General features: G+C 54.5%; 10 protein-coding genes across 10 annotated transcripts in view; 7 read left to right on the top strand and 3 right to left on the bottom strand.

Annotated features, from left to right (window-relative positions):
* CHGG_03432 (uncharacterized protein) overlaps window positions 1-194 on the top strand; it is a gene marked incomplete at both ends in the record, with an annotated part of 2189 nt that extends 1995 nt beyond the window's left edge. The window contains one exon of the mRNA XM_001229947.1: window positions 45-194. Within this exon, the coding sequence (XP_001229948.1) occupies window positions 45-194 (150 nt within the window). The remainder of the gene's footprint in view (window positions 1-44) is intronic.
* A 1193-nt stretch (window positions 195-1387) lies between these two features.
* On the top strand, window positions 1388-2296 carry CHGG_03431 (uncharacterized protein; the record flags this gene model as incomplete). The annotated part of the gene is made up of 3 exons (XM_001229946.1): window positions 1388-1547; window positions 1641-2022; window positions 2110-2296. 3 exons carry the CDS (start codon window positions 1388-1390, stop codon window positions 2294-2296), a joined length of 729 nt encoding a protein of 242 aa, XP_001229947.1.
* A 1429-nt stretch (window positions 2297-3725) lies between these two features.
* On the top strand, window positions 3726-5052 carry CHGG_03430 (uncharacterized protein; the record flags this gene model as incomplete). The annotated part of the gene is made up of 3 exons (XM_001229945.1): window positions 3726-3980; window positions 4045-4893; window positions 5032-5052. 3 exons carry the CDS (start codon window positions 3726-3728, stop codon window positions 5050-5052), a joined length of 1125 nt encoding a protein of 374 aa, XP_001229946.1.
* A 2142-nt stretch (window positions 5053-7194) lies between these two features.
* On the top strand, window positions 7195-9769 carry CHGG_03429 (uncharacterized protein; the record flags this gene model as incomplete). The annotated part of the gene is made up of 2 exons (XM_001229944.1): window positions 7195-7749; window positions 7814-9769. The coding sequence occupies 2 exons, from the start codon at window positions 7195-7197 to the stop codon at window positions 9767-9769; spliced, it is 2511 nt and encodes an 836-aa protein (XP_001229945.1).
* A 2833-nt stretch (window positions 9770-12602) lies between these two features.
* Window positions 12603-12965, bottom strand: CHGG_03428 (uncharacterized protein; the record flags this gene model as incomplete). The annotated part of the gene is made up of 1 exon (XM_001229943.1): window positions 12603-12965. The coding sequence occupies one exon, from the start codon at window positions 12963-12965 to the stop codon at window positions 12603-12605; it is 363 nt and encodes a 120-aa protein (XP_001229944.1).
* An 821-nt stretch (window positions 12966-13786) lies between these two features.
* On the bottom strand, window positions 13787-14478 carry CHGG_03427 (uncharacterized protein; the record flags this gene model as incomplete). Its single annotated transcript, XM_001229942.1, has 2 exons — window positions 13787-13955; window positions 14108-14478. 2 exons carry the CDS (start codon window positions 14476-14478, stop codon window positions 13787-13789), a joined length of 540 nt encoding a protein of 179 aa, XP_001229943.1.
* Window positions 14479-15419: 941 nt separating this feature from the next.
* Window positions 15420-18851, top strand: CHGG_03426 (uncharacterized protein; the record flags this gene model as incomplete). Its single annotated transcript, XM_001229941.1, has 4 exons — window positions 15420-15683; window positions 15786-16058; window positions 16113-18765; window positions 18829-18851. The coding sequence occupies 4 exons, from the start codon at window positions 15420-15422 to the stop codon at window positions 18849-18851; spliced, it is 3213 nt and encodes a 1070-aa protein (XP_001229942.1).
* A 1026-nt stretch (window positions 18852-19877) lies between these two features.
* CHGG_03425 (uncharacterized protein) lies at window positions 19878-21111 on the bottom strand (the record flags this gene model as incomplete). The annotated part of the gene is made up of 2 exons (XM_001229940.1): window positions 19878-20976; window positions 21041-21111. 2 exons carry the CDS (start codon window positions 21109-21111, stop codon window positions 19878-19880), a joined length of 1170 nt encoding a protein of 389 aa, XP_001229941.1.
* Window positions 21112-22017: 906 nt separating this feature from the next.
* CHGG_03424 (uncharacterized protein) lies at window positions 22018-23266 on the top strand (the record flags this gene model as incomplete). The annotated part of the gene is made up of 5 exons (XM_001229939.1): window positions 22018-22100; window positions 22191-22425; window positions 22487-22549; window positions 22685-22972; window positions 23108-23266. 5 exons carry the CDS (start codon window positions 22018-22020, stop codon window positions 23264-23266), a joined length of 828 nt encoding a protein of 275 aa, XP_001229940.1.
* Window positions 23267-24100: 834 nt separating this feature from the next.
* The window catches only part of CHGG_03423 (uncharacterized protein), a gene marked incomplete at both ends in the record, with an annotated part of 2524 nt that continues 1845 nt past the window's right edge, over window positions 24101-24779 (top strand). Inside the window, 2 exons of the mRNA XM_001229938.1 lie at window positions 24101-24412; window positions 24524-24569. Coding sequence (XP_001229939.1) covers window positions 24101-24412; window positions 24524-24569 — 358 coding nt within the window. The remainder of the gene's footprint in view (window positions 24413-24523; window positions 24570-24779) is intronic.

Here is a 24779-nt window from a genome sequence, read left to right as displayed (position 1 = left end):
ATGAATCTCTCCTCCTGTTACCTGGCCCTGATAGGAGAAAACAGAAAACCGAATTTGATTCGCCAATGCGCGGATTGACGCGAGCGCACAGGGGTCGGGTGGGCCTCCGAATCGACGTCGCAGCGCTAGGACCGTCGTTCTGCAGTTGGCTTCTTCCAACGTCGCAGGGCAGCACTGGGCGACATGCGCTGTAACCTGTTTGGTCCTTTTTGGCCAGTCTCACATCATCTGTGCATTTCGAATGGTTTGTGGTCTGCACGACTGCACCTCCTGAGAACCAGAATACCAGAGTGCCAAAGGGATATTATCGATCCTTGTCCCCTGTTTTATACCTCCAAGAAGGTGTTCGGAAGAGTTTTGCGGAACGCAACATCCGGCTTAAGAGTTTTGTTGCTGCGCCTCTGCCCTGCTTCGCCCACCGTTACCATTAGGCCTGGAACTTGACATTCTCGCCTCGATTTCTGAGCTGTTTCTTTTGAGGTAAAGCGTCTTTCTTAGTCACAATATTTGCATCCTGACCAGGCTTTGAGACGCCCCCCCTTCTCTGTGCCTGGGTTTTGTTGCCCCCGATTCAATATTTCAGTATCGTAACCTGGATGTGTTTGGTATTTCTCGTGCTCCGTACAGCCGCGCGTCTCTCGCGTGCCAGACCGAGGTCGAAATGCCCGCCCGCATTTCCCGAACTTTCCGTTGAAACCGTTTAACCGAAGCCAGCCACACGACATGCAGGCCGAAGCTGCAGGGCCGTTTAACGGTCTGCATCAGAAAAGGATCAGGAGGCGAGCCCTCAGCCAATCACTCCTGTCGAGACCTGCTTGCCGAGGACGCAGAACATAGGGGTCCTGGGGGCCGACACTATCCAACTTTTCCCGCCTTCATGGGGAACCCCTTCTTTCTGCATGCCCTCGCCGGGTTCAAGGGTCTGGCGTTCGCGTGGCACGGGCAGCCGCTCGCTACCTGAGAACGCGTGGTGTGGGCATGTATGGAACTTGTTTCCGCTTGGGTGACCGCTCGCGGTTCCATGGACCGATGAGGTCGAAGAGGAGGGGTTCCACACGCGCCGCGCTTGATTTTCAGGGCACGATACGACCATGGGTCCATCCAGACGGATCGGAGGCTGGGATCTGGCCTTCAGATGTGAAGTGGGGTGGCATGTTGGAACCAACGTGCCGTGTGAGGGGTCTCCTGGGTTTCCTTGGGGGCAAGTAGGATGCGGTGGCCGGCTTGTATATGAATCGGCGGCCGCGACTTCTCGCGGTTCTCAGCTCGTTTCCCCAGATTTTACCCGCGTGCCTCAACATCTTCAATTCGTTGTTTATAACTCGGTACCTGGCTGCCGACTTTGTATATTCAAGTACAGGATACTTGAAAACTTACCACCACAATCATGGCCACCGCCGAAACCCAGAACCCCCCTGCTGAGGCCCCCGCCCCGGCTCTTCCCGACTACGTTCTGGACGAGGATGCGGTGCTCAAGGACACCAACGTGAACTGGCGCCACGGCCGGGCGCCCGACTACTCCAAGACGCGCAAGATCTTTGCGGAAAGTAAGCACCCCTTCACCCCCTCCAACCCCAGCAACCCTTCAACAGCGCGCTCGGCCACCCAGGAACACAGCAGGCACTAACCTCTCCCCACAGCAAAGCAATCCAACCACCAAGCCGGCTCGCTGCCCGACCTGGTCGAGAAGCTGGTCAAGAACTGGGAGATCGAGGCGAGCTACAAGGTGGACCTGGCGGACTGGCGCACCATCGACCAGTCGTCCTACACCTTCTCGGTCAACGGCGGCCCGCCGCAGACGGGCGAGCACATGCTGACCGTCGGCACCTACAACGCCATCATCGAGGGCAACGAGTACTACTGCCCCATGCGCTCCTCCTTCGACGCCTCCCACAAGACCTTCAAGCGCATGATGCCCACGTTTGCCTGGGAGGTGCTCGAGGTGTATGCCGGCCCGCCCAAGGTCGCCTTCAAGTGGCGTCATTGGGGGACGATGAAGGAGGATTATACGGGGTTGAACAAGTATGTTTTCTTCTTTTTTTTGTCGACCTGATTTGTCTTGCTTTTGGTGGCTGTAGAGCGGCGTTACTGACTATGGTGGTGTTACAGCAAAGGGGAAAAGGTCACGATCAAGGCGCACGGCGGGCCCATCGACATCGAAGGCGTCGTGGTGGCCGAGGTGAATGACAAGTTGCAGCTGCGCAGCATCGAGGTCTTCTTCGACCCCATGCTCATGTTCCGCCAGATGGCCCCGGATGGGGAGACGGGTGTCACCAAGGTGAAGGCCGACGAATAGAGGAGCAAGGGAGGCTAATGTAAATAGCTTGCGGGGCGGACATTAAACAAATTCGACCCAAGTTCGCTTGTCTATTTCGTTCATTGCACCATGACGACGGTTCATGATGAAAGGCCTTGTGATGCCGTGGTTAGCTCCGACGTGCTAATGTTGGTCTGGATGATAGCGGGTTTGTCCGTTTACCTCGGGGCGAACCCCACCTCTCATCTTCGTCTTAGCATCACGGCCGATTCAGTCAGTTGTGCTGTACGGAATACCCCGAAACTCATTCAATAAGTACTAAGTAACTGCTAAGGATATAGACAAAGCAGATCCCGTTGCCCACACAAAAACCAGACCAGGGAATCTACGAAAGGTTGCCTAGCATCCCCACCACAGCTTCGAGCTCGACCGCTTTCAAGCGCCTGCCACAGTCCAGGATCGCATTGCGGAGCTCGTCGACGTGCTCGTTCCAGGGGCAGCCGTCGGTGATGATGACGATGAGGTAGGTAGGTAGGAGCCATAGGAACCCAGGCCCCCACCCACTTTTCATCAGGCCTGAGGGCGCAAGTGCATGTCGTGAGAGAATCTTTGCGGCCCAATTGTTCCGGTCCAATAAAACCAACCCGCGCATGCGACTCATCAGTGGCTTTCTTCTTCATGCGCGCTCCCAGCTGAAAGACAAAACGGCAACGAGCTTCAGAGGCAGAGCCGCAACCCCTCACAGCAAATGCACGTCGGCTTATCACTTCCAAATCCAAATGTGACTCCGGTGCGGTGCAAGGCGGAAGAGTTGCCCCCCCGGAGAAGAAGAAGAAGCGGTCAGACTGAGGGGCTCGTCCCGCTCCGGGTTTGCCAAACAACCCGCTAGCTCGTTTCTCAACACCGGAGTTCTGTCCCCTAGTTTAGTCTTTGGAGTTCCGAAAGGGAGATGGCGCCCAACTCTGCGGCGTTCCTAGTGGGGCATTAGGTCAAACTGCTCCAGGTGCGAGAAACCGACGACAGGTATCCGGATGAGGATGAGTTGTGCAGCTGTGGGGGTTGGGCGCTACCATCGTGCAGGACATGGGCTACCCCTCCTTAATCATGTATAAAAAGAGCTCTCATTTGCTCACCGATCCTTTTCTCGTCACCTTCCTTCCAACGACCCGCAGGAGCTGCCCTCTACCACCACGCTGGCATGGGTGATAATCCCGATTCGTTGGACGGTACCAAGGGGCCCAAAGTGAAGGTAACCCGGTTGGGCGATCCCCCGCCAGACCATGACTTCCACAACAGCTGGGGGTGTTCCTACGGCGGCGGCCACAGTGACGTAGGAGACGGTGGACTCGAAGTCTCCCAGTTGTGGCAAGATTACATATCCGATCCGGCGGCGGCTGGGCGAAAGTACTACATGCTTCTGGAAGAGTACACCACCCTGTTTCACCGGTTCTTCCAGGGGTACTACCCCATGTCGTTGCATGCCCACGCAAGCGACGCTCTGCATCCGACGACCATCGCAAGTCTGCTCATCAACACGGGCGCAACCAGCCCCTTGGTCCTTCACTCCCCAACTCTGGCGCCCAGGCCAGACGAAAAGCCCGAGGAAACCGGGCAGCGAGTGCGCCAGTTTGCGCTGGATTTGTTAGGGTGGAATGAGACTCACGTCCGGGAACCCAACTTTGTTTACGAGGCGGGAGGTTACGGAGCGGGTTATGGTCCTCTTGTATGTTCTCTCTTTTATAACTAATTCCGGGAAGGTCTGCTGCTAACAAGTCCCCGTTGGAAAGGCCCATGCTTCCAAAGAATGGGAGATCAATGCTATTGCGGCGGGACCCAAACCCGTCCTAGTCAATATCCGAACAGCCACAAAGGAGTCCCTGGACATTCTCCTCGCCGAGGCCAAAGCCCAAGGCTGCATCGCGGCACTCATTGACCTGGTGAGCACCGAGGACGGCTCAATTCTCCCACCAGAGCGCCTGGGAATGCTTAAAGAAAGCTGCGCACGCCACAAACTCCTCCTTCTCGTCGACGAGACCATGACAGCAATTCGATGCGGAGCGCCCTTCACCTTCCAGCGCAGCGAGTACGCCGCACAAGAGCCACACCTACAGCCCGACCTCGTAATATTCGGCAAGGGGCTCGGCGTCAGCGGCATTGCGCTGAACTTTAACGGCGCTCTGATCAAAAACCTCGGATACAGCGAGACAGCCGACATGAAGCAGACGATCCTCTACTACCACGCTCTCGTGAGCCGGCCCATCGGTCTAACGACGCTCATCGAAGCCTACGGCACGCTGCGAAAAGCTGAAGCGGAGAACTGGCCGGCAAGGAGCATCCAGATCGGCGAGACCATCCGCAACATCCTCCACGAACTGGAGCCCCAAACGAAAGAACCCGGGGTTATCCGTGGACTGGCGGCCATGATCGCCCTCGACAAGAAATACGTGACGCGGTTTGGTATCATGGGCGCCATCCGCCGCCGGAGTCCCATCGTGCGCTGGCTGCCTAGCCTCAATGCTGCGTATGCTGATCGTGGCCTGCTCGTGGAGAACGTGTTTGGGTCTGAGAGCAGGAAGCATAGGCAGAAGTTGTCTGCGGAGGCGGACCGGGCTGGGTCTGCTCCGTTGTGGTGCTTTGTGTGTGGCATCCAAGCTAGCTCGCAGGATTGGTGCCGGGAGTGTTTCTTGTCTTATTGCAATAACGAGGTTTGCGTTAAGAAGTTTGGGGAACACGAGCATGTTGGGTAATGCCATATCAAATACCTCGACAAGTAGATGGTCAATCTGGATGCCTAGATAGCAAATAAATTGGAATATTCCACTCCACCAACATCCCTCGGTTGCCCTCGTGTGACGAACCTACTTCAGGACCCTGTCCTGTTAGGGTTCAGCTTCGGTTGAAGGTAATCTCTTCGAGGGTGCTTAGGTTCGGTGCAGCCAAAGGGTGCACAACAAAGACTTGTCTCAACAGTAGGCTTTCGAGCTTGTAGCGAACTGTAGTTGTGATTGCTAACTGGAGAACTCCCAGAGCTCTCCAGAACGGGTGACTATATACTATCTAGGCTTCCTAGGTACCGGCGTACCTTTTGCTGGGAACGTGAGGAACGGTGATCGTTCCTCTCGTTCCAGACTGGATCCTGGGAACGGTAGCCGTTCCCTTCGTTCCTCTGCTGATTGGTCTGAGACCCATTCTTAATGATTGGCTGGGAACGCTTCCCGCGCGTGCCCTCATCGGGGCGTGGTACGCGACCATAACCGTGACACCTCGTCAAGCCACCAAGCTAATCTGCTGGTACGTCTACACAGTGATAGCCTTCCCCACTGCAGCATTGGTTGAGGACGAGGCCCAGTAGTCCAGTACCTAACATGCGTCACACTGCCCCCCCTAATGGCCCTGTCCACGACCCCGACCTCCCTGCTGTCAGTATGAACAACGAAATACGATGTGACGGGGATGTACGCAGTGACCGACACGTCCTTCTCCTCGAGGTTCCCGCAGTCGGAACAGACCGTCTCGCCATTCTGCTCGGCTGGCTGGCTGATATTGTAGCCACTGGTGAAGAATTCCTCGGGGCTGAAGTCATTTCCGGGCCCCTCCTCGGGATGGAGATAATTACAGCTCGATATTAAAGGGGAGACCACCCATGGCAAATCTTGAAACAGGATAAAACCCGGAGTCAATATTGAACGGTTTTGAGAAAAGACTCACTTCAAATACATGATGCTCACAGCATAATCATTGACCACGATGCTGCCGTCCTTAACATCCACCACCATTCAAGGGCTTTGGGACCACGGCGAGGGATGCCACCGCCCCTCGACGTCCGTACGCTCGTCCTTTGTCGGGCAACGGCTTGTGGCAATACATTCACCGTACTGGGTAGCATCATCAAACTCCATGGTTTTGAGCGGCCCCATCCCGTAGTCACTCATCTTCTTGCCGCGCGGCATCTTGAATTGGTAGAGCGGATTATCAACCACCCTTTTGACGAGCGGGATTCTGAACCTGTTCGGGCGTACTAGATTTGGCGTTTGCGGGCTTTCGGCCCAGTCCCAATAAGGGAGACGAAACGAGTTGGCGTCTAGGCGGTTTGAACAGCCCTTAGGAGGCGAATCCCAATTAGCGGAAGCCTCAATCGTGACCGTGAAGGTTACTAGCCTGTCTCTTCTGATGGGTCAATCTACACGGAAGCTTCTGCTCTCTTTACTCGGAGGGGACAGGCCTTCGTCCAACCCCGGGTACCTAGATAATTACCTCCGAAGTTCCCACGGAGTGTGTGACGCGGCTCTGTCAACCCGTGCAATCCCATCGCCGTCCTGCAACCTCCCCTCGAGCTCCCCTCTTCACTCGACAGGACGTGATCGCTCGAGCTATGAGCCGTGCGATGTGTGATGCATGCAGCATGATAATGTTTGCAGCTCAGTCCCACCTATGCAAGACAGGCATGTTCATGTCACAGCTCAAAATGGTTAAGAGTCAAAAGCAAGAAGTCCGTCAAGCTGCAGTCCCCACCGCTTTTATGAAGACTTCATTGGTGGTGAAATGCCAATCTTACCCACACCATGCAGCTCAGCTCGTCCAATACATGGTGGCTTTGTGAGGCATCAGCGATCTGCATGGGGCGGCCTGCAGATGAACCTCGCTTTTTCCTATTTAAGGTAGTGTGAAAGACACCTGGGCCAACTCACAAACGCGTGAAGCGCTCCGGAGCTTCGGATAGAGCCTTACTTGCAGGAGGCTGGTGAGAATAATTTGACTCGCAAGAGAGTGAGACAGGGCTGACCGAACCCGAGAGGATTGGGAAGGAAAAGCAGTCGATCTCGTGCGGAGCCAGGTTACTTCGTGTTCCTGGGAAATAGATATAGACTACTATACTTCTAACCAAGAACCAAAAGAACAAGTATGAAATCCACTCCGGATACTAGAAACTCGCCATCATGTCTCCTTCACGCATAGAAGACTATCCCGATTCAAAAGTTAAACATGAGCGGTTTCCTCCTTGTCTGCTGCCCCCTCTCCGCGGGTCTCGAACGACACCGGCGTTCTCAGTGTCAGCACCGGTGACCCAGTTTGGGTCCATCATCGAAACTCAGTTCCTTCCGGAACGAGAATGGCACGAGTCGGGACACCACATCGACCCGGTGACAATATGCAAGGCAGCCTGGATATTAACGCTGCAATGTTTCGTCCAGGCCGATATTCTCTGCTTCGTCTACCAAGAAGTGGAGTCGGCAGGTTGCATTTACAGCACAAGCACTGATCCAGTCCTGTATTTGACTCGGGTCGACGGGGGCGAGGAGGCCCGGGACTTTCTACGAAGACTCGGGGTTGGTACGGTATCTACCGTCTTGACAGCGCCGCGCGGTCACGAAATCTGTATTGTGGAAGGGCAGCTTGCGGTAGGGGATTTTGGCAACACCTTGCTCTACTACTCTGGAGAGGGTGATGGTGGCACAAGACCTAGGCTATTAGCCGGTAGAAGGCCCTTGGGGGTAAGTGTCTTGAATCCACCCAATAATGCATGATTAGGTACAGACTAAGCAAATGATACACCAGATGGACATCCGTGTCGGCATAAGCAAGGAGGTAAATGGCCGAATTTCAGCCGCCCTTGACTTCCGGCGTTCCCACATGAGTCAGGATGCCGCAACCAGCATCTTCCGGACCTTCCAGCATATCGCCTCGCAGCTAGCAGATGTGGCCATGATCGCACCGAGCCGAGGTACAACGCGGCTAGAGGACATCGATGTTTGTTCTTCCCACGACTGGCAATCAGTCCGGCAACTTACTGCATCGGTCAGTCCAGTGGAGGAACAGTGTCTTCATGACATGATTGTGGCACAATGCAGGAGGTTCCCTAACCGCACTGCGGTGATGTCAACGGATGGGGACGCCCTGACATACGGTGAACTTGACGATCTCTCACAAAGGTTAGCCTACAAATTGGCCCAACTTGGTGTGAGGCCCGAGGCGTTTGTGCTCAGCTGCTTTGAGAAGTCTATCTGGGCCGTGGTTGCTCGGCTGGCTATTATGCGTGCTGGGGGCGCCTACATCTCCATCCACGCCACCAACCCACCCGCCTATCTCGAATCAGTCATCACCCGGGCCGGCACTCGCATCGTTGTTTGCGACGAGAAACACGCCAACCAATTCCGCCACCTCGTCCCTATCACAGTGGAAACCTCCCCGAGCAGCCTCCGCAGTCTCCCGGTGCCAGATCGAGACCCAGTCTGCGACAGGGTGTGCCCCGATAACGCCTGTCTCGTTCTTTTTACCTCCGGCAGCACCGGAAAGCCCAAGGGCATTGTGCAGGTTCACCGGTCGTATGCGACGGCTATCCGAAACTATGCCAAAATCCTGTCCCTCGACACAAACACGCGGTACCTCAGCTTTGATGACTACGCCTTCGACATCAGCAACCTCGAGTTCATGGTGCCCCTGATTACGGGCGGATGCTGCTGCGTGCCGGGCCCCATGGCAACGGTGCAAGACCTAGCCTATAACATCAACGCCCTGAAAGCCAACGCGGCCTTTCTGACACCGACTGTGGCCGTCAAACTAGACCCGGCTGACGTCCCGAGTCTGGAGATCCTCTGCGTCGGCGGAGAGCCGTTGTCGGCTGAACTCGTGGCCAAGTGGACAGGCGGCAGCACCCGGCTTGTCAACCAATACGGCATGGGCGAAGCCGCCATCAGTTGCTGCTACAACGACAAGGTCCGTCCAGGACGAACCAACATCGGCCGACCAACAAGCGGCGCCGTGTTTGTGGTAAATGCCACCTCCCACGACAAGCTCTTACCTGTCGGCGCCGTAGGCGAGCTCCTAATGGAAGGCTCGCACCTCGCGCGCGGCTACCTGGACCAAACCGCCGCCCGACGCACGGAAGCCGTGTTCCTCGAGACCCCCCCAGCCTGGCTCACCGCGATGCACCCAACCCGGGTCTCAGGCACCGCCCAGCCCCGTCTCTACCGCTCGGGCGACCTCGGCCGCTGGAACCATGACGGCACGATCGACTACGTCGGGCGCAAGGACCACATCCTCAAGCTCGACGGGTGCCGCATCAACGCGCTCGAGGTCGAGCACCAGGGCCGCAAGCGCCTCTCCCCACTCGACACCATCATTGTCGACATCTTCGGCATCGTCGACGGCGAGGAGGACCCCGTCCTCACCGCCCTCCTCCACCTCGACAACCACCCCATCACCCCCACCCCCACCACACCCACCACACCCACTCACAACACCCTCCCCAACGAACCCACCATAACCGACGCCACCGCCGACCCGCACACCGCCACGAAGGTCACCGAAATCAAAGACGCCATCGCGGCCGCGTTGCCGCCGTACATGGTGCCGACGCAGTTCCTGCTGCTGTCCCACGTGCCGCGCACGCCGTCGAAAAAGACGGACCGCAGGATGATTGGACATGTGGGATTGAAGTACCATCTTGCGCGGCGGGCGGAGAGGAGGGGGGATGTGGTGCTGGCGACGAGGGCGAGGGTGGTGTTGCCTTAGTTAGGAAGGTTGCCTTGGGCCTTGGGCTGGGGGGTTGCGTTGTTTTTGGAGGGATTGTGGTGCGGTAGTGTTTTGGATGGGATTAGGTTTTGGTACCTAAGGGGGAAGGGAGAAGGGAAAAGAAAAGGGGTGGGGGGGGAGGGGGTTTACGGTGTCGCAAGTTTGCTGTGAAGCGTTTATCTTGTTCTATCGTCTATTACCTATGTTGGCTTCCGACATATCCAAAAAGGGTAAATGGAAAGCAAACTATGGATGTTTAGACGTGGTCTATCTCGCCAGGAATAGTCCCCTCCCTTCCTTAGACGTATATGGCGTCCGCTTGCGGTCGCATCAGAAATATTATTATTCATACTCCGCTATACCCTAGGGCGTGCCGGACCCTCAGCTATTTAGTGTACAGGGAAACCGTGCCCTCCCGGGCCGGGTGAAAAACCCATACCAACAATCAAGGAACGATGCGTTCTGGTGAGTCTGCGTATACAAAGAGAGGAGGCCTCCTGGCCTCCGAACGGGGGCGCTTCAGGCCGCCGCTTCCAGCTCAAGCCTCCTGTCAGAACCACCGAGTGGCTTGGCCTTGGCTGCCCTTGGAGGGCTCTCGGTACGTTCTCGCCGGCGGGGGGGTTGTATATGGACCAAAGCTCGCATCCGCGGCTTTCCCTTCCAAGGTCCGCCTCTGGGAACCACACGCGGCACCAATTCTCCGTGGCTTCGGAGTCCCACTGCCTGATTTCAAATCTTTTGCTTACATATATTGCCGCCCGCCCCTCGCATCAGAAATAAGATAATACCAGCGGCAAGTTGACAGAACTGGACCAAAGTCAGCATCATCAGCAACATACACTTCCTTGGCTTCCAGTATTTACGGCAGAAGCTATGAAAGGGAGTCCGACGCCTCCCACAAGCCCGAGACTCAAACCGAACAAGGTTTCCATAAGCGTAGAGCGGGCAAATCCGCCGAATGTGTCGACTAGACTCAACAACTTGTAAAGTTGAGCCCGAGTATTCGCTGGCACCAGGGAAGGTAACAGGGATTTATTACGGGGAAACGCGGTTTCCGTAACCAGCCGTCTGGATCACCAAGGCTAAAGAGAACGTCAATATCCAAAAAGAATAGGTACGGAGCAAACACGACAGTTTTATACCAATGATCATACCCTCCATGGTCAGCCACAATCCGATAACAACGGGGCCGACCATAAGAGGCAGCACGCTTTCAGCCGTAAGCGCCCAATCGACCTCCCAAGAAGTCAGCTCCGAGGCCGTCCTGATCTTGTCGGCCAACCGGGGCAAGGCGAAAGAAAAGCCGAGGTTAAGAACCGCCATCAGGGGAAGGACATTGGATGCCTGTTTGTGAGACAGCCATTGGTACCTGCGCAGAATGTCCACCGAGGGCGAAATCATTAGACAGTCCATACCAACACACCTGGGCGAGAGACTAGTGGTACGTGGTTGACAGAAAGGGCAGCATGATGTCGTCGATCTGGCTGGACGTTGAAACCACCACCGAAGCCAGTGCCAACGCCACGTTCTTGTTCAAAGAAAACGATAGCACGCCGTGTACCACTTCGGCGAGTTGATTAAAAGCATCCGTTTTCCTGAGTCTCTTTCGGGGCCCAATTATGACGGGTGGCGCGGTATTTTCTTCGTCAGGGTTTGCGATGCGGGTGAAGGTCGAGTCTGTTGTTTCACCCTGGCCGCTATGTCACAGGGTTTGTATTCCGCTGGGTCGGCGTCCGCTGCTACAAGGTCAAGTTTGCCTCCTTCCGAGATTTCAGCTGGGAGAAGTGCTATTACAGCAAACGTGAACAGCAGAACGAGGGTGCCGCATATAAGGTGACCTTAGAGACTCCATGACAATAACCAAGCTCCGATCGGTGGGCCGATGATGCCAGGAATGAGTTCCGGTATGAAGACCATGAAGACGTTGTTCTTTCTAAAGTCATGCTACGATAAGAATCGATGCTCTATGCTAGCTTCCGGGCCCTTCTTACACGACATCGAATGAACGTACCGACCTTGATATCAAAAGCAGGGGGAAAGAAAGATAGGTGTGTGGTAAGTTATAAAATGAACGCTAATTATTACATGCAGTTATGAATGGCATAATAGAACTCATTTACATCCACTAGTAACTATGTATATACATAACTACATGACTTTAAGACTTCAATGACCAACAACTCCCACAGATTCTCGATATGTTATTTATGACTGAGGTTTCCCACTCCTGTGAAGACATTTGACGAGTCTGTGAAGCAGATCGTATCATGCTATGTCGTTTGGACATCACTACTCGAGCTCGTTTTGAAGTGGCAGGTTATATAGGTGGATTTCCCGCTGTTTAATTAACAAACTAGTGGAGCACTTGGTGGTTTGGTGCCCCGACCCGCCGTTACAAAGGCCGTGGGACGGCAAAGAGATTCGGTCACATCGGGACCTACAAACCGTATTACGGGGAGTAGGTGCGCGGAGCAGAAGATTTGTTAGGAAGGTCCTTGGCTGGCTGATGGACTCTGGCCGGCTACTGGAATATAGGCTGGCCAGAAGGCTGGAGCTAGAAACAGTGGATGGGGAGGGCTAGAGGGCCCGGAGGCCGGCAAAGGGCCTCCTTTCTTTTGCAGTATGACGGATTCATAGATTGTTGACTCAAAGTGGTAGACAGAGGTTTTTATCCGGCCTATACGGTACGGTTTCCTTTGTAAATAGCAGTAGAAGGACCGGCGCGCCCACGGGCATATCGGTGTAGGAAATAATAATAATAATTAACAAACTACAACCCGTTCTTTCGTCTCTCCTGAGTCTTCCACTCTTCCTAGGTACCTACCTAAGGTACCTACTCGGCCGGCGCAGAAGAATCCACAAGCCTAGCATCATCCTCCGCCCGATAGTTCAGAAGGTCCTCCAGCCCATTGCCCCTCAAAAACTTGTGGATAGTCTCGACGGCTTCTGCGGTTCCTTTGCGCGCCTCTTCGGCCTCATCTTCAAGCTTCTGCTGCTCCCAGTTCAGGTGCTGGACCTTCAAAACTAGCCCGTCGATCCGGGCCTTTGCATTCGTCATAAATTCTGAGGCATATCCCTCGAGCTCTTGGGCGATATCTCTAGCAGCGGGATAGACGAGCTTCAGGGCGCTGGTGTAGATGCCGGTAATAGAGTCGAGTGCCTTGAAACTCGCGGGTTTATTGTATTCGGTGGCCATTGTGAAAAACACCCGACAGAACTTATGCTGAGAGCTTTTTGACGAGATTTGCACTAGCGTCACAGTATTAGCAAGGTAATCATCACCAGAGCCCGGAAAGAGTAAGTACAACAAGAGAATAGCTAACCTTGGATGGGTGGGTTCCTTTTTACTTGCTTTCGGGTGTTGGGAGTGGTGAAGAAGAATGCCGATGGTATCTCACACTGAAGCAGTGGAGACTATTTATCTCGATGAACCCCAAGTCGGCGCCATTGACCGGAGCAACAGACCTTCCAACTTGCAGAGCCTCAACATGCCCGAACCTCAACATGTCAGAGCCTCAACAAGACAGGGCCTCAACAAGACAGAGCCTCGACATGGCAGAGCCTCAGCCTCAGCGGATCTTTGGCATGAAGCGGGAGGTGCCCTCTCGCTCTCGGCCCGTCACGGCCCGAGGTGCTTCGACTGCACTGATGCCCGATACACTCACCATGAGCTAGCTGAACAATACCGGTAACGCAGTTCTGCGCTGGGAATGGAATATGCATGGTGCCACTCCCACTTCTCCAGTCGGGCCTGGGGGATATGAGGCTCTGCTTGGGGGTCACAAGGCTCTATTTAAGCCAAGCCGCCAGGGTCACACGGGGATAGCATAAGTATACAGCTACAAGGATCATATTCGACGCCCAATCCCTGTTTTCACGCCCCTCCAGGGTCATCCACTACGCCTGACCATGTGCATTATCAAGGTAAGATAGCGTGAACTCGTGCATGGTTTGAGATGTTGCCGAGCCTGCCGTATCCGGGCCTGAAATATTGGGTGAGCTTGGTCAAGGGGCCTCTCATTGTTTGCGTGCTCGGTGCCAGACGACATTGGCCAATCGCATAGCGCCAGCGAATGCTTCGACCAGAGCCCACGGGACCCGGGGGGGGTCCAAGGCCCAGACCCTCCCTGCCTGACGGTGGCTTCGGGAGCAACCGAGTTTCTGCGTCCACTCGGGCTCAGAAGTTCTATAGGCGAAGGAAAGTGTTGACCGTAGTCCTAATCTCCCATGCATGGATCATGACGCATTTTCTTTCCGCTCGTTCCGTTCCGTAGGACAGAAAGAGGCTTAACTACTCCCGGAAACCACTCAAGTATGTACACGTACCTCGAAGCTTACATCGACCTCGATCGAACCCTGTCGGTTCCATCGATGTATCCGACCCTCAAATCCCTGTTTCGCACCTTATCGTCCAGCTCCTTGACCCGCCTTTCCAACCCCTTGATCCTCAGCTCCAACGCGTTCTCAAGAGCCGTCTGGGGCATCAAAGAACCCTCTTCCCAGTCGCTGATGGTCATGCTGTGACTGAGGTGCATCTTGAGCCTCCAGACTTCCTCCTGCAGGTCATGGCGTTGATACGTCAAGTCCCAGTTTTTTGATTTCTCCTTCCCAAGTGCCTCCGTGACGTTTCGGAGCTCAGCTTCCAGTTGCAGTATCTTGGCGTGCAGCGCCTCTATCATCTTCTCCTGGGCCACATCCAGTGCACTCATGGCGTCCTGTGAAAGGTTGTCGGGATCTCCAAGAGGCAGGCTGTCTCTGAGTTGCCGTTTGAACCGCTGTACTTGCTCGGTTAAATCCCTGATTTGGTAAACTTGCTCCCAATTCCTGGCGTCGTCCCTGTTCAAGACCTCTCGAAGTCTTGCAAAAAGGATTTTAACCCCTTCCGCTTGTCTATTCAGCTCATCGTCCTCGTCATCCCGTATGCTCGGGGCAATGGCTTGCTGACTCATGGTTTCTGCTTTCCGGGCCTCGTGACTGCTGCGGCTCAGGGGTAAATACATCAATCCCAAATCAGGACAGCAGGGTTTGAAAGGGTCTTACCACGTTATTGGATCCCCCACCTAAAATCAGGGTACGTACATGTCTTGTTTTGCCTAATCGAGGTATCCGTGACGCCAAAGGTGGTGTGTGACGGGTAAACCACTTCCAGGATGCGAACTTGCATCAGGCCGCACACGGGAATCGGCACATCGGGCAGCAAGGGGCAAGGCTCATGTGACCATCCCCGCAACGTCCTGCGCCCCTCAGACCCCCCACGCTTGGAGATTGGAACAGCGGGTGGTCACACAGTCTGCCTTGTTTTGAGAGGCTCTCAAATGATACTGTCTCGTGCCAGTAGGACAAAATAAACAAACAGGCTTGATGTTTTGACCCCCTTTTGTCTGGCACACATATCCCTCAACCCCCAAACCCCAAACACCTCATCAACCGAGAAGATGGACTCTTTCAATGAACCGTTCAACACTGGAGAATTTGATTGTAATTCCTTAGAGCATTTCTATCCCCCAGAAGAGACACGCAAAGTTAACGCAGAGTAAGCTCATAGTGTGCCTAATAGTGAGAAAAAGTTGTGATAAAAATAAGAATAATAACTGATCAACCGGGGTGCTGCACAAGCATCGTACTGGTTCCTGGACTAGGAGGTGATTACATGGGGACATGGAAAGCCGACGATGAGCCGGGAACTGTCTGGCCAAGAGACCTTTTGCCTCTCCCTCACTATCTTCCGGATGTGAGGGTCGTTTCCTTCAAGTACAACACGTCACTCAACGGGACAACTAGCCAAGCCGGCATCCGAGATCATGCCAATGATCTCTTGGTCTGGCTGTCCAACGACAGAGAAGACGACGAGGCCGCATCGCTGAGGCCTCTGGTTTTCGTTGGGCACAGCCTTGGTGGGATCATCATCAAAAGAGTATGCAATCAAATCCTGCCTGTCGGTCTAATTCTCCAGCATGCCAGCTCGGCTGACATCTACACATAAAAGGCACTTACCATAATGGCTCGCAACATCAAGTATCAAAACCTCTGGGATGCCAGTCGAGGCGTCATGTTCTTTTCAACGCCCCATCTCGGCCTGAGCGAGGAAAAATGGAGAGAATTTGCCCACGAGGTGTTACTACGCCGTGCTCCATCCAAGGGGGTTGTGCCCACCAAAAGGATGCTGAAAGAGTTGCGAGTCAACAGTATCATGCTCGACAGCGTGACCGAAGACTTCCTACCTCTCCAACCCGATCTATCCTTTGTGACGTTCATTGAGACCATCCCAATGAAAGGCATGAAGAATGTCGTAAGTGTCTCACATCCGAATACACCTGCCCCCCTTTTACTGTCTCCGGTGCAGCCGACTGACCGCCACAAGATGGTCAACCACGTGTATGGGTTTACCCGTACACCGACAGAAACTCCTCGCCGTTTAACTGGAGATCACATCGGGCTCTGTAAGTTCAAGAATCATGAAGACGACATGGGCGAGTTTGAGCTCGTTCAGGATGGGATCCGCGCTCTGATCGACGACGAGCCCAGAGCCGTACATCGTCTCAGGTATCAGGAGAAACGAGCGCTGCACTCATTGTGCCCGACGTCATTCCATTGTCACACCCTGCGTCAGAAACCCACCAAAGAGACCTGCGCTTGGATATTCGAGACGCCTGCGATGGGACGTTGGCTTGCCAACAACTCCGGCGAAGAAAAGCTTTGGATCTACGGCCCGCCGGGCTGCGGAAAAAGCTTCCTCGCACAACACATCATCACAAGGCTCCAGGAGGGAAAGACCGCGGCGCAGCATGGGGTGATCCATTGTGCTCTCAGCGACTCCCATCCATCCCGGGGGGACTTGCAAGCGCTTCTGCGCGCCACTTTGCATCAAGCGGTACATCTCGTTCCTGAACTGGTCACGAAATTTCTACTACCTACATTCGAAGCAGCACAGAGCCGAGACAATCACAAGCAACAGATCTGGACGAGGGAGGTTCTAGTCCATATCTGGGCCGACACCATGGCCGAGGTTATGGCCCGCCAGTCGTTGACTTTTGTAATCGACGGGCTTGATGAGACCAGCAAGGAATGTCAAGAGACGTTTTTTGACTGTCTGGATGGGCTCGCACAGAAAGCCCAGGCGACATTCGAACGACTTAAACAAGGAATAGGAGAGGTAACTTCGCCCAAAATGAGTTTCCTTGTTATCTCCCAAGGAGATGGATACATCCGCGAGCGCCTCGGTCATCTGGGATTCGAGTCATACAACATTCAGCCGCAGGATACCAACAGGGATATCAAGACGACCGCCCGGACTGGCCTGCACCCCCTTTGGAAAGCTAAAAGGCGCGGCACGGGTGATCAACTGGAACAAATATGCAGCAGGATTGCCGATAACTCCAAGGGATCATACCTGTGGGCGGCCCTTGTGGTGGAGATACTCAGGCGATCCCGAACGACAAGTGAGAAGGATGCCTTATTCCTTCTCGAGCGATATGTGGAAGGCGACGTCGATGATCTCTACTCGCACATTTTGCTCGGGCTCACCAACAACGCCAAAAGCGCCACCTTTGTCCAGCAAGTTCTCCAGTGGGCCGTCTTCCAGCAAGAAGGCCTGAAACTCTCTGAGTTCAAGATTGTCGACGCACTCACCAAAGCAACAGAAGACAACCCAGGCCAAACCATCACCCCCGAAATGCTGGGTTCTTGTTTCAACGATAACATCAAACTCCGCGTGGAGTTCCACTGCGGCCACCTCGTGAAGTTCCAAGACGACGGCCGGCTCTCCCTCGTCCACCGAAGCTTCAAACACCACCTCAAGCACACCAAAGCCAGGCCCACCCCCGCTTCCTCTTCCTCGCCCTCCCCGTCCAACCTCAACAACCCAAACGCCTTCCTCGACTCCCAAACCGCCCACGCCGCCCTCGCCAACCTCTGCATCACCTACCTCACCATGCCCTGCTTCGACAGCACCCAATCCAACCCCCACCTCCCCATCCCCATCCCCATCCCCATCCCCATCCCCATCCCCCCTCCAACAACAACAAAACAACCACCTCCTCCCCACCCACAACAACAACCCGCCCCACGCACCTCCACCATCCCCACCCCCAACCCCCACACATTCACCGCCTTCGAATCCCGCCTCCCCCACCTGACCAAGACCCACCCCTTCCTGCGATACGCCGCCCTGCACTGGCACGAGCACGTCGCCGCGGCGGGGCCCGCCTGGCCCGGGAAGGGAAAGGGACGGAAGATGTTGATGGAACACCGCAGCTGGCTGGAGAACGGGGAGAATCCGTATGGGAGGTGCTGGGCGGAGGTGTGGTGGTTTTTTGTGAGGGGGGTGGAACAGGCTTTTCCGGAGGGGGATATGAAGGGGTTGGTGGGGGGGGTTGTGGGGGAGGTGATGGGGGAGGGGGTCGAGGAGGGTGGTGGTGGTGTACCGGTTGGTGCTGTTGATTCTTCTGCGCCTCATTCTACTCCTGCTTCTGCGGTTGTGGGTGTGGTTGGGGATGGGGGTAGGGCTGGGGGTAGGCATCGGGGTAGCGATGATGGTGGGGGAAGTGGTGGCGAGGTTGACGCGGTTGGTCACGCGGTTAAACGCAAGAAGCAGACACAAGGTGGCGTTGAACGGAACTCCGTGGGTATAGAGGGGAGCTCTGAAAGGGAGGACGAGAGGTTGGATTCGGATAAAAGGGATGGCTCGGACGCCCCGCCAAAAGACAGGTCCACAATTACAACCCAAAATGGTGGGGGAGAGATACCCAAACGGGAGACGGGAAAACAAGAAGTGGTATACGTAGAGAAGATAGTTTACGTCGATCGGCCGGTGGTGGACGTTCAAACCGTGGAAAAGACAGTGGTTGAAAAGGTCACAGAGAAAGTGGAGAAGATAAGGGAAGTGGAAGTGGAAAGGATCAAGGAAGTGAGAGTGGAGGTGGACAAGACACCGCCAAAGAAGCAAAAGATACAGTTATCAAAATGGGGGCGTGTGAAGAAAACGAGTATGAAGCTTGGTAAGTCAACATACCGCGACAAGTATTGCTGAAAAAGAACCAATAACTAATCACCGACTACAGTGAAGGAAGTATTTGCGAAATAGCATCGGAGACTAACTGTCTGGGGGCATGGATCGGGACTTTAAGCAATGGCACGAATCAGTCTCAGGGACCTCGGGGCCATCTACCTCGGCCACGTCGACCGTTTACTCTGCACATATGTCGACCGCCTTTCATTTACATATGGGCCATGCAATTTATGGGACCTTTTTGGTATGTTGATTGATGTATCACGTTTCTAGAGACTGCAATTACGCAGTCCCCAGATACGATTCAATTTGTATTCTTCAGCACGGCCTCCGAGTTTGTAAACCCTAGGGAGTGCGTTTGGCCCTGTCAAGCATACTCTCCCAGCAACACTTAATTCAGGCATTTCAACTTCATGGTGGTGTTGTGGCTCTTCCTCAAGTACGCCGATTCTCACGTAATACCGCTGTTGGAAGACCAACAGCCACGATTCCACGGTTATCACACAGAATGTTTTGAAGCTTACAACAGTGGGTTGGGATCCTCGGAGCAACCCCCTAAGTCATCAATTGAAGGTTTTCCTTGTTTCTGTCTGTCCTTCCCCTCATCTTGTGTAAAATAGCTCGTCGTCAGCTCTTGGCCTCCCCCCACGTAGGCTGCATTGCGCCCACCTTGGGCAGCCATACATGTTCTGCAACCGAATGTCCGAGTGCCAAGTGCCACAACTTCCAACAACCGCATCGTCGGCGTCAAAAAGGGGGGACAGAGACGAACGTAGGCGAAGGGTTGCCAGGGCCCGAACTTTTGATAGATACCTAAATGGCTTTTAGGAAGGGCTAAGGGGCACTACATGATATTTATGTAGGAAGCACTGTACCTAATATCGAATGCAAATATAGGTAACTACCTTAGGTTTGATGAGAAGACGGAAAAGCCACAACCCAGCGAACTACGCTGTGGTAAGCACTGAGGCAAGGCTCAACGAGCCAAAAGCCTTCGCATCGCAACCCCACTGGCTCGCTACTCAATGAGCTTGAAATCACAAAATTGATAACTATGCCATACCCTAATTCTATCCCGTCCTACCCAGTGCAATGACAGCCTTAACTCCAAAGTTTGTTCACCCGCTTAAAAAACCATCTCCTGCGCCCCCCAACAAAATCATCCCGGTACAGCGGTGAATAATTGGGATCAGCGGCATTGGTAGTGTTGAATTCGTCCCGGAAGATGTCGTGTACCCCATCTTCTCCTCTGACTGGCTCATAGTCAATCATCATGACTCTTCTTCTTTGGGCATATCCACCCATATCACTCTCAGACATCTCCATGTCCCGACCCGGATCAGCTGAGCACGGCAAAACGGTCCAAGACTCCAGCCTCGCTGCTGCAGCCGGTTCGTTCTCAGCCGCGCTCCCAACCATTCCTTTGGCCGTTCTTCTGCCGCTGTCTTTCGTCGTCTCCTCAATATCAGGCCCAACAGCCTTCCCAATCCTCTCACACAACACCTCAAAAGCATAACTCTCGGCGCCCTCAAACTGGCATATGGCACGATGGTCGGCGTCCACGCCCACAGCACACTCATTCTCGATCATCATCCTCGCGCTTGTCGGGCTGACAATGCACTTGCCCGTGTTGCCCCAGTACCCCTCCTCATAGAAGCTGGTAATGGGGTACAGCGGCGAAAGCTGCACAAAATCCTCCTTGATCTCCTCCAAGTCGTCCGACGCACGCGTGATGGCGTCCACGAGCGCCGATGCCGGCCCGCCCCCGAGGAGCGAGTAGCCCGACGCCACCAGCTTCCAGCTGGCCTTGTCGGCGCCGCCGTGGGGGGTGCCAAAGAAGATGATCCCTTTGGTGGCGAGCGCGATGGACCGGTACTCGCTTTCGCTGTTGGCGAAGCACATGGCTTGCTTGATGACCAGCCCGCCGAGGCAGTGGCCGACGAAGATGAGAGGGCGGCTAGCTGGGTCGATGACTTCGATCCGGCGGACATTGAGGAGTGCGAGCAAGGAACGCGCGTTGTCGCGGATGGTGGCGTCGGTGTTGTTGTGGAAGGACTTGGCATTGTAGCTGAAGGAGAGGACGCGGGTGCGTGGCCGTTCCTCAGGGAGGAGTTCCCCAGGCCAAAAGACCTTGGAGCCTTCGTCCCTCCATGTCCAAGATCCGGTGGCGTCGCCGTCGAGGCCGTGGACAAGAACAAGACTGTCGTTTAGGGGTTCCCCAAGTAAGCTCTCTGAATACGTCGAGATGGGGTGAAACCACTCACTCGACAGTGGGAGTCAACTGTTTCTCCTTAGCTGGGTCATAGACCACTCGAAGAGCAAGCCTATTAGCCATGGTTTATGATGTTGCAAGTGACTAACTCGGCGAAGAGTCGATTTTACTCGGTTCTGTTCCAAAAGGCGTGCTGAATGTATTCCAAAACTCTCGAACAACTGGATAAAGAAGTGGCACAAAGGCTACTTAAACGTCGACCAAACCGTCGAGGCTCTGAGACTGCCCGTTTCTAGCTGAATCCCAGCACACCTTAGGAGCCATACTTGGGCACTTCGAAGCCCAATGTTGACAATCACCGCGACCGGCCAGGGGCGGACACATGATGTAGCCTCCCAGCCCAATTCAGGCCCAAACCGATCAGCATGACCCATTACATACTGACTTCGCTGCTCAAATGACCAGGTTTTATTCTGGAGGTCCAATTAGCCCAATAAAACTCTCCAGAAACACCACAGCCTCCTGCGGACGTGATTCCACATATCGTTTCCTGTGGGATGCAACGCGTCAAGCGCGGGCTACCAGGCTGCCCAAGAGTTGGAACCTGATAGCCGTGTTGCAATATTTCTCGCCCAATAACAATAATGCCGGCCAAACACCTCATGCCCGAGAAACCCAGCCACCCTAATGGCGCCAACACACCCCCGATGGCAGAGCCTGATGCGGCTCAAAGGCCTGCAGCTGAGAGTCTGAGCCTGATCTTATCACACGATTAGGGGCCCTAGTTTTATCCACTGCGTCTGGTCCCATGGTTGAATAGAAGTTGCAGTTTTGCGGTTAGTTTGACCCCAACAGCGTAGCCAAATATTATTTGAGGACTGACGAGCCTCCGAACGGATGGAGAGGGGCAGTCGCCGGTCCTGTTCATCAGCCTTTCTTGACTCCTATCTTGGTCATATTCCGAGCGTAGGTAAATATCGAACTTTCTCCCAGGTATTGTTCTTCAAAAACCGCCAGGGCATCAGAATCATGTCTACAACTCAAGAGGTTGGATCAAGGGGAGAGCTCCACGAGCTGTACATCCCACCGAGCGGGACTCCCAAACAGATTGAGTACGCAAACTAAGAGGCATCCCGCACTTCACCATCTGAAGCAGGAGATCTCTCCCCGTACCCATCATCGCCATGCTAATTAACTCGCAGCATCGTCGCCGTGCATGGACTAAATGGTGACTTTCGCAACACATGGACACACATTCCCCTGGCCGGCAAGGGGCCGCAGACCCTGTGGTTGCAAGATCTTCTACCAGGGAAGCTCCCAAACGCCCACGTCATGAGCTTCCAGTATGATTCGTCGACCCATGGCATGTCCCAACAGTCAGTGCGTGGAAACGCTGGCAAGTTGGTGCGGTTGCTACGGGATATCCGAGAAGATTATGTTTGTGCCCATGAAATCACCCTCAGCCCTCTCTCGCTACGACTCACATCCGCATCTACAGGAAGACGAGGACCGCCCGATTGTCTTTATCGGCCACAGCCTTGGCGGTATTGTGATCAAGCAGGTGAGCGAGCAAAACAATCAGACCCCTAACTTACACTCACCGGCATCCCCCTTTCACCCCCTTTCACCCCCTTTCACCACCACCACCACCACCACCACCACCACCCACCCACCCTAACACGCACCCCCCACACAGGCACTCAAACACGCCAAAGACTTCCACTTCACCGACATCTCGACGCACACGCACGGCATCGTCTTCTTCGGCACCCCGCACCGCGGCGCCGACGCCGCCGGCTGGGCGTCCACGCTGTCGGGCATCCTGGCGACGGCCACGCACAAGCCGCCGTCCAAGTTTCTCGAGGCGCTCAAGAACGACTCGGTCGAGCTGCGAAAAATCTCGGAGGATTTCCGGCCGCTGTGTGGGGGGTTTAATATTGTGAGCTTTTATGAGGAGCATGCGCATCGTGTGCTGGGGAGGGTGGTGAGTTCTTATTTCTTCGGGCTTCTTCTTTTTTTTTTCTTTTTTTTGGGGGGGGGGGTTGGTTTTTGTTTTGGTCCTCACGCTCTCCTAATCTGTTATGGATTGGGTTATGGGTGCTAATTTAAATGGCTGTAGGTGGTAGACAAGTCTTCTGCCATCATGGGCCTGCCGAACGAGGACCCCATGATGCTGGGCGGCAGTCACTCGACCATGTGCAAGTTTGGGGTGGGAGATAAACGGTTTGATCCGGTTTGGAGGGCTATTCGGCGCGCTGCAAAGCCGCGTCAAGGTTGAGGTTTTCATCTTCTGAGTACCGAGTAATGAAAGGGGACCCCCGAAGTTGTCGTGATTTTGAGCGCGGGGTGTCGATGGTGTCATCTCGTTGATATCTTGCGAACGAAACGGGGATGATACTCGTTTTTGTCACAACACCAACCTCAGTCAGGCATGCTAGCCCAGTTTTCTTAAGCAATACCATGATAAACAATCCAACGGTGATACCAGGGTCAGTCGTTTTCGGGACTTTTTTTTCCAGGGATTCTGCTCCCTTGACCATTCACAGTCCCCGTATCCTCATCATCTCATACAAGCAGGAATCACGACACTCCACCCACATCTTTTGAAGCGTCTTGGTCCCACCGGCCCCCACGTCCCGGAAGGGCGGTTATCGGGTTTAAGCAATTGTAAGCCGCGCCGGCACGGCGACCGTCAGAATAAGCCCGGGTGCCTCTCGGCTTCGTCCCACGGCCTCATGGTATCCTTTGCGGGGTCCGCTCCCTGGCATGGGACCGAACGTTGACCCGTCTTGATGGGCCTAGACGGCTGGCGGCATTCGATAGTGACCTGCGGATGGCCCCGTCAAGTGTTTGGTACACCACTTCGGGCAGGTATTGACCATCACGCCATATGTAGATGGATGCCAGCATGCGTTCACAGTCACGTTTAGCCCCCGCCACCCTCCGGGATGGCAGGCAGAGGGTTGCATAAATGGCCACCGAGTTGCCGCTTGTACAACCTCTTTCTTTGGCTTCTCAAATCAAGCGATATTAATTAACGATCGACGCCCTCGCCCTCGTAGCCCTCGTAGTCATCTCCCTACGTATCTACACTCCGGACGGCCCAGCGATCATGGCGAGCCCCCCTGGGCAAAGCTCTCCCAAACTTGGAGACGACAAAACCCAAAGTATTGTCGATACTAAAGACGTCGCTGCTCTTGGATCGTCCCCGTCGGCCAGCGAAGACTCTGGGTCAGACGAGGAGTTTGAGGAAGATCTAATCAAGAATCCTTTCCTCGACCCAGATGTTGCAGCACACTGGCGAAAGGTGTATGAGGATGCCGACTACGAGTCCCGTCATGTGTTTGATCCCACCTTAACGTGGACGGAAGAGGAGGAGAAACGGGTACGCCGCAAGCTGGACTGGAGGATCTGCACATGGGCGGTACGTTGCTAGCATTCTTACGGCATATCGACGTACTGTGAAGCTAACAAGGGTTGTGGGCAGTGTGTCATGTTTTTTGCTCTTCAAGTCGACCGTGGCAACATTCAACAGGCTTTGGCAGATAATATGCTGGACGATCTTGGGCTCACCACAAATGGTATGATACATCTCTTCCTCCGGCAAGACTCAGGCAAGGCTGACCGGCACCACAGACTATAACTACGGCATGGTCGTGTTTCTCATATGTTTTCTCTTGGCTGAGCTGCCGTCTCAGTTAGTGTCTAAAAAGCTAGGACCGGATCGGTGGATTCCAATCCAAATTGTCCTCTGGTCAGTGGTGGCCATCACACAATGTGCCATCACGGAA

Source organism: Chaetomium globosum, genomic scaffold (genome assembly GCF_000143365.1).
Source record: "Chaetomium globosum CBS 148.51 scaffold_2 genomic scaffold, whole genome shotgun sequence".
In the NCBI taxonomy this organism is placed as follows: Eukaryota; Fungi; Ascomycota; class Sordariomycetes; order Sordariales; family Chaetomiaceae; genus Chaetomium; species Chaetomium globosum.
Note: the sequence above shows the minus strand (reverse complement) of the source record. Positions and strands in the feature narration are given on the sequence as shown.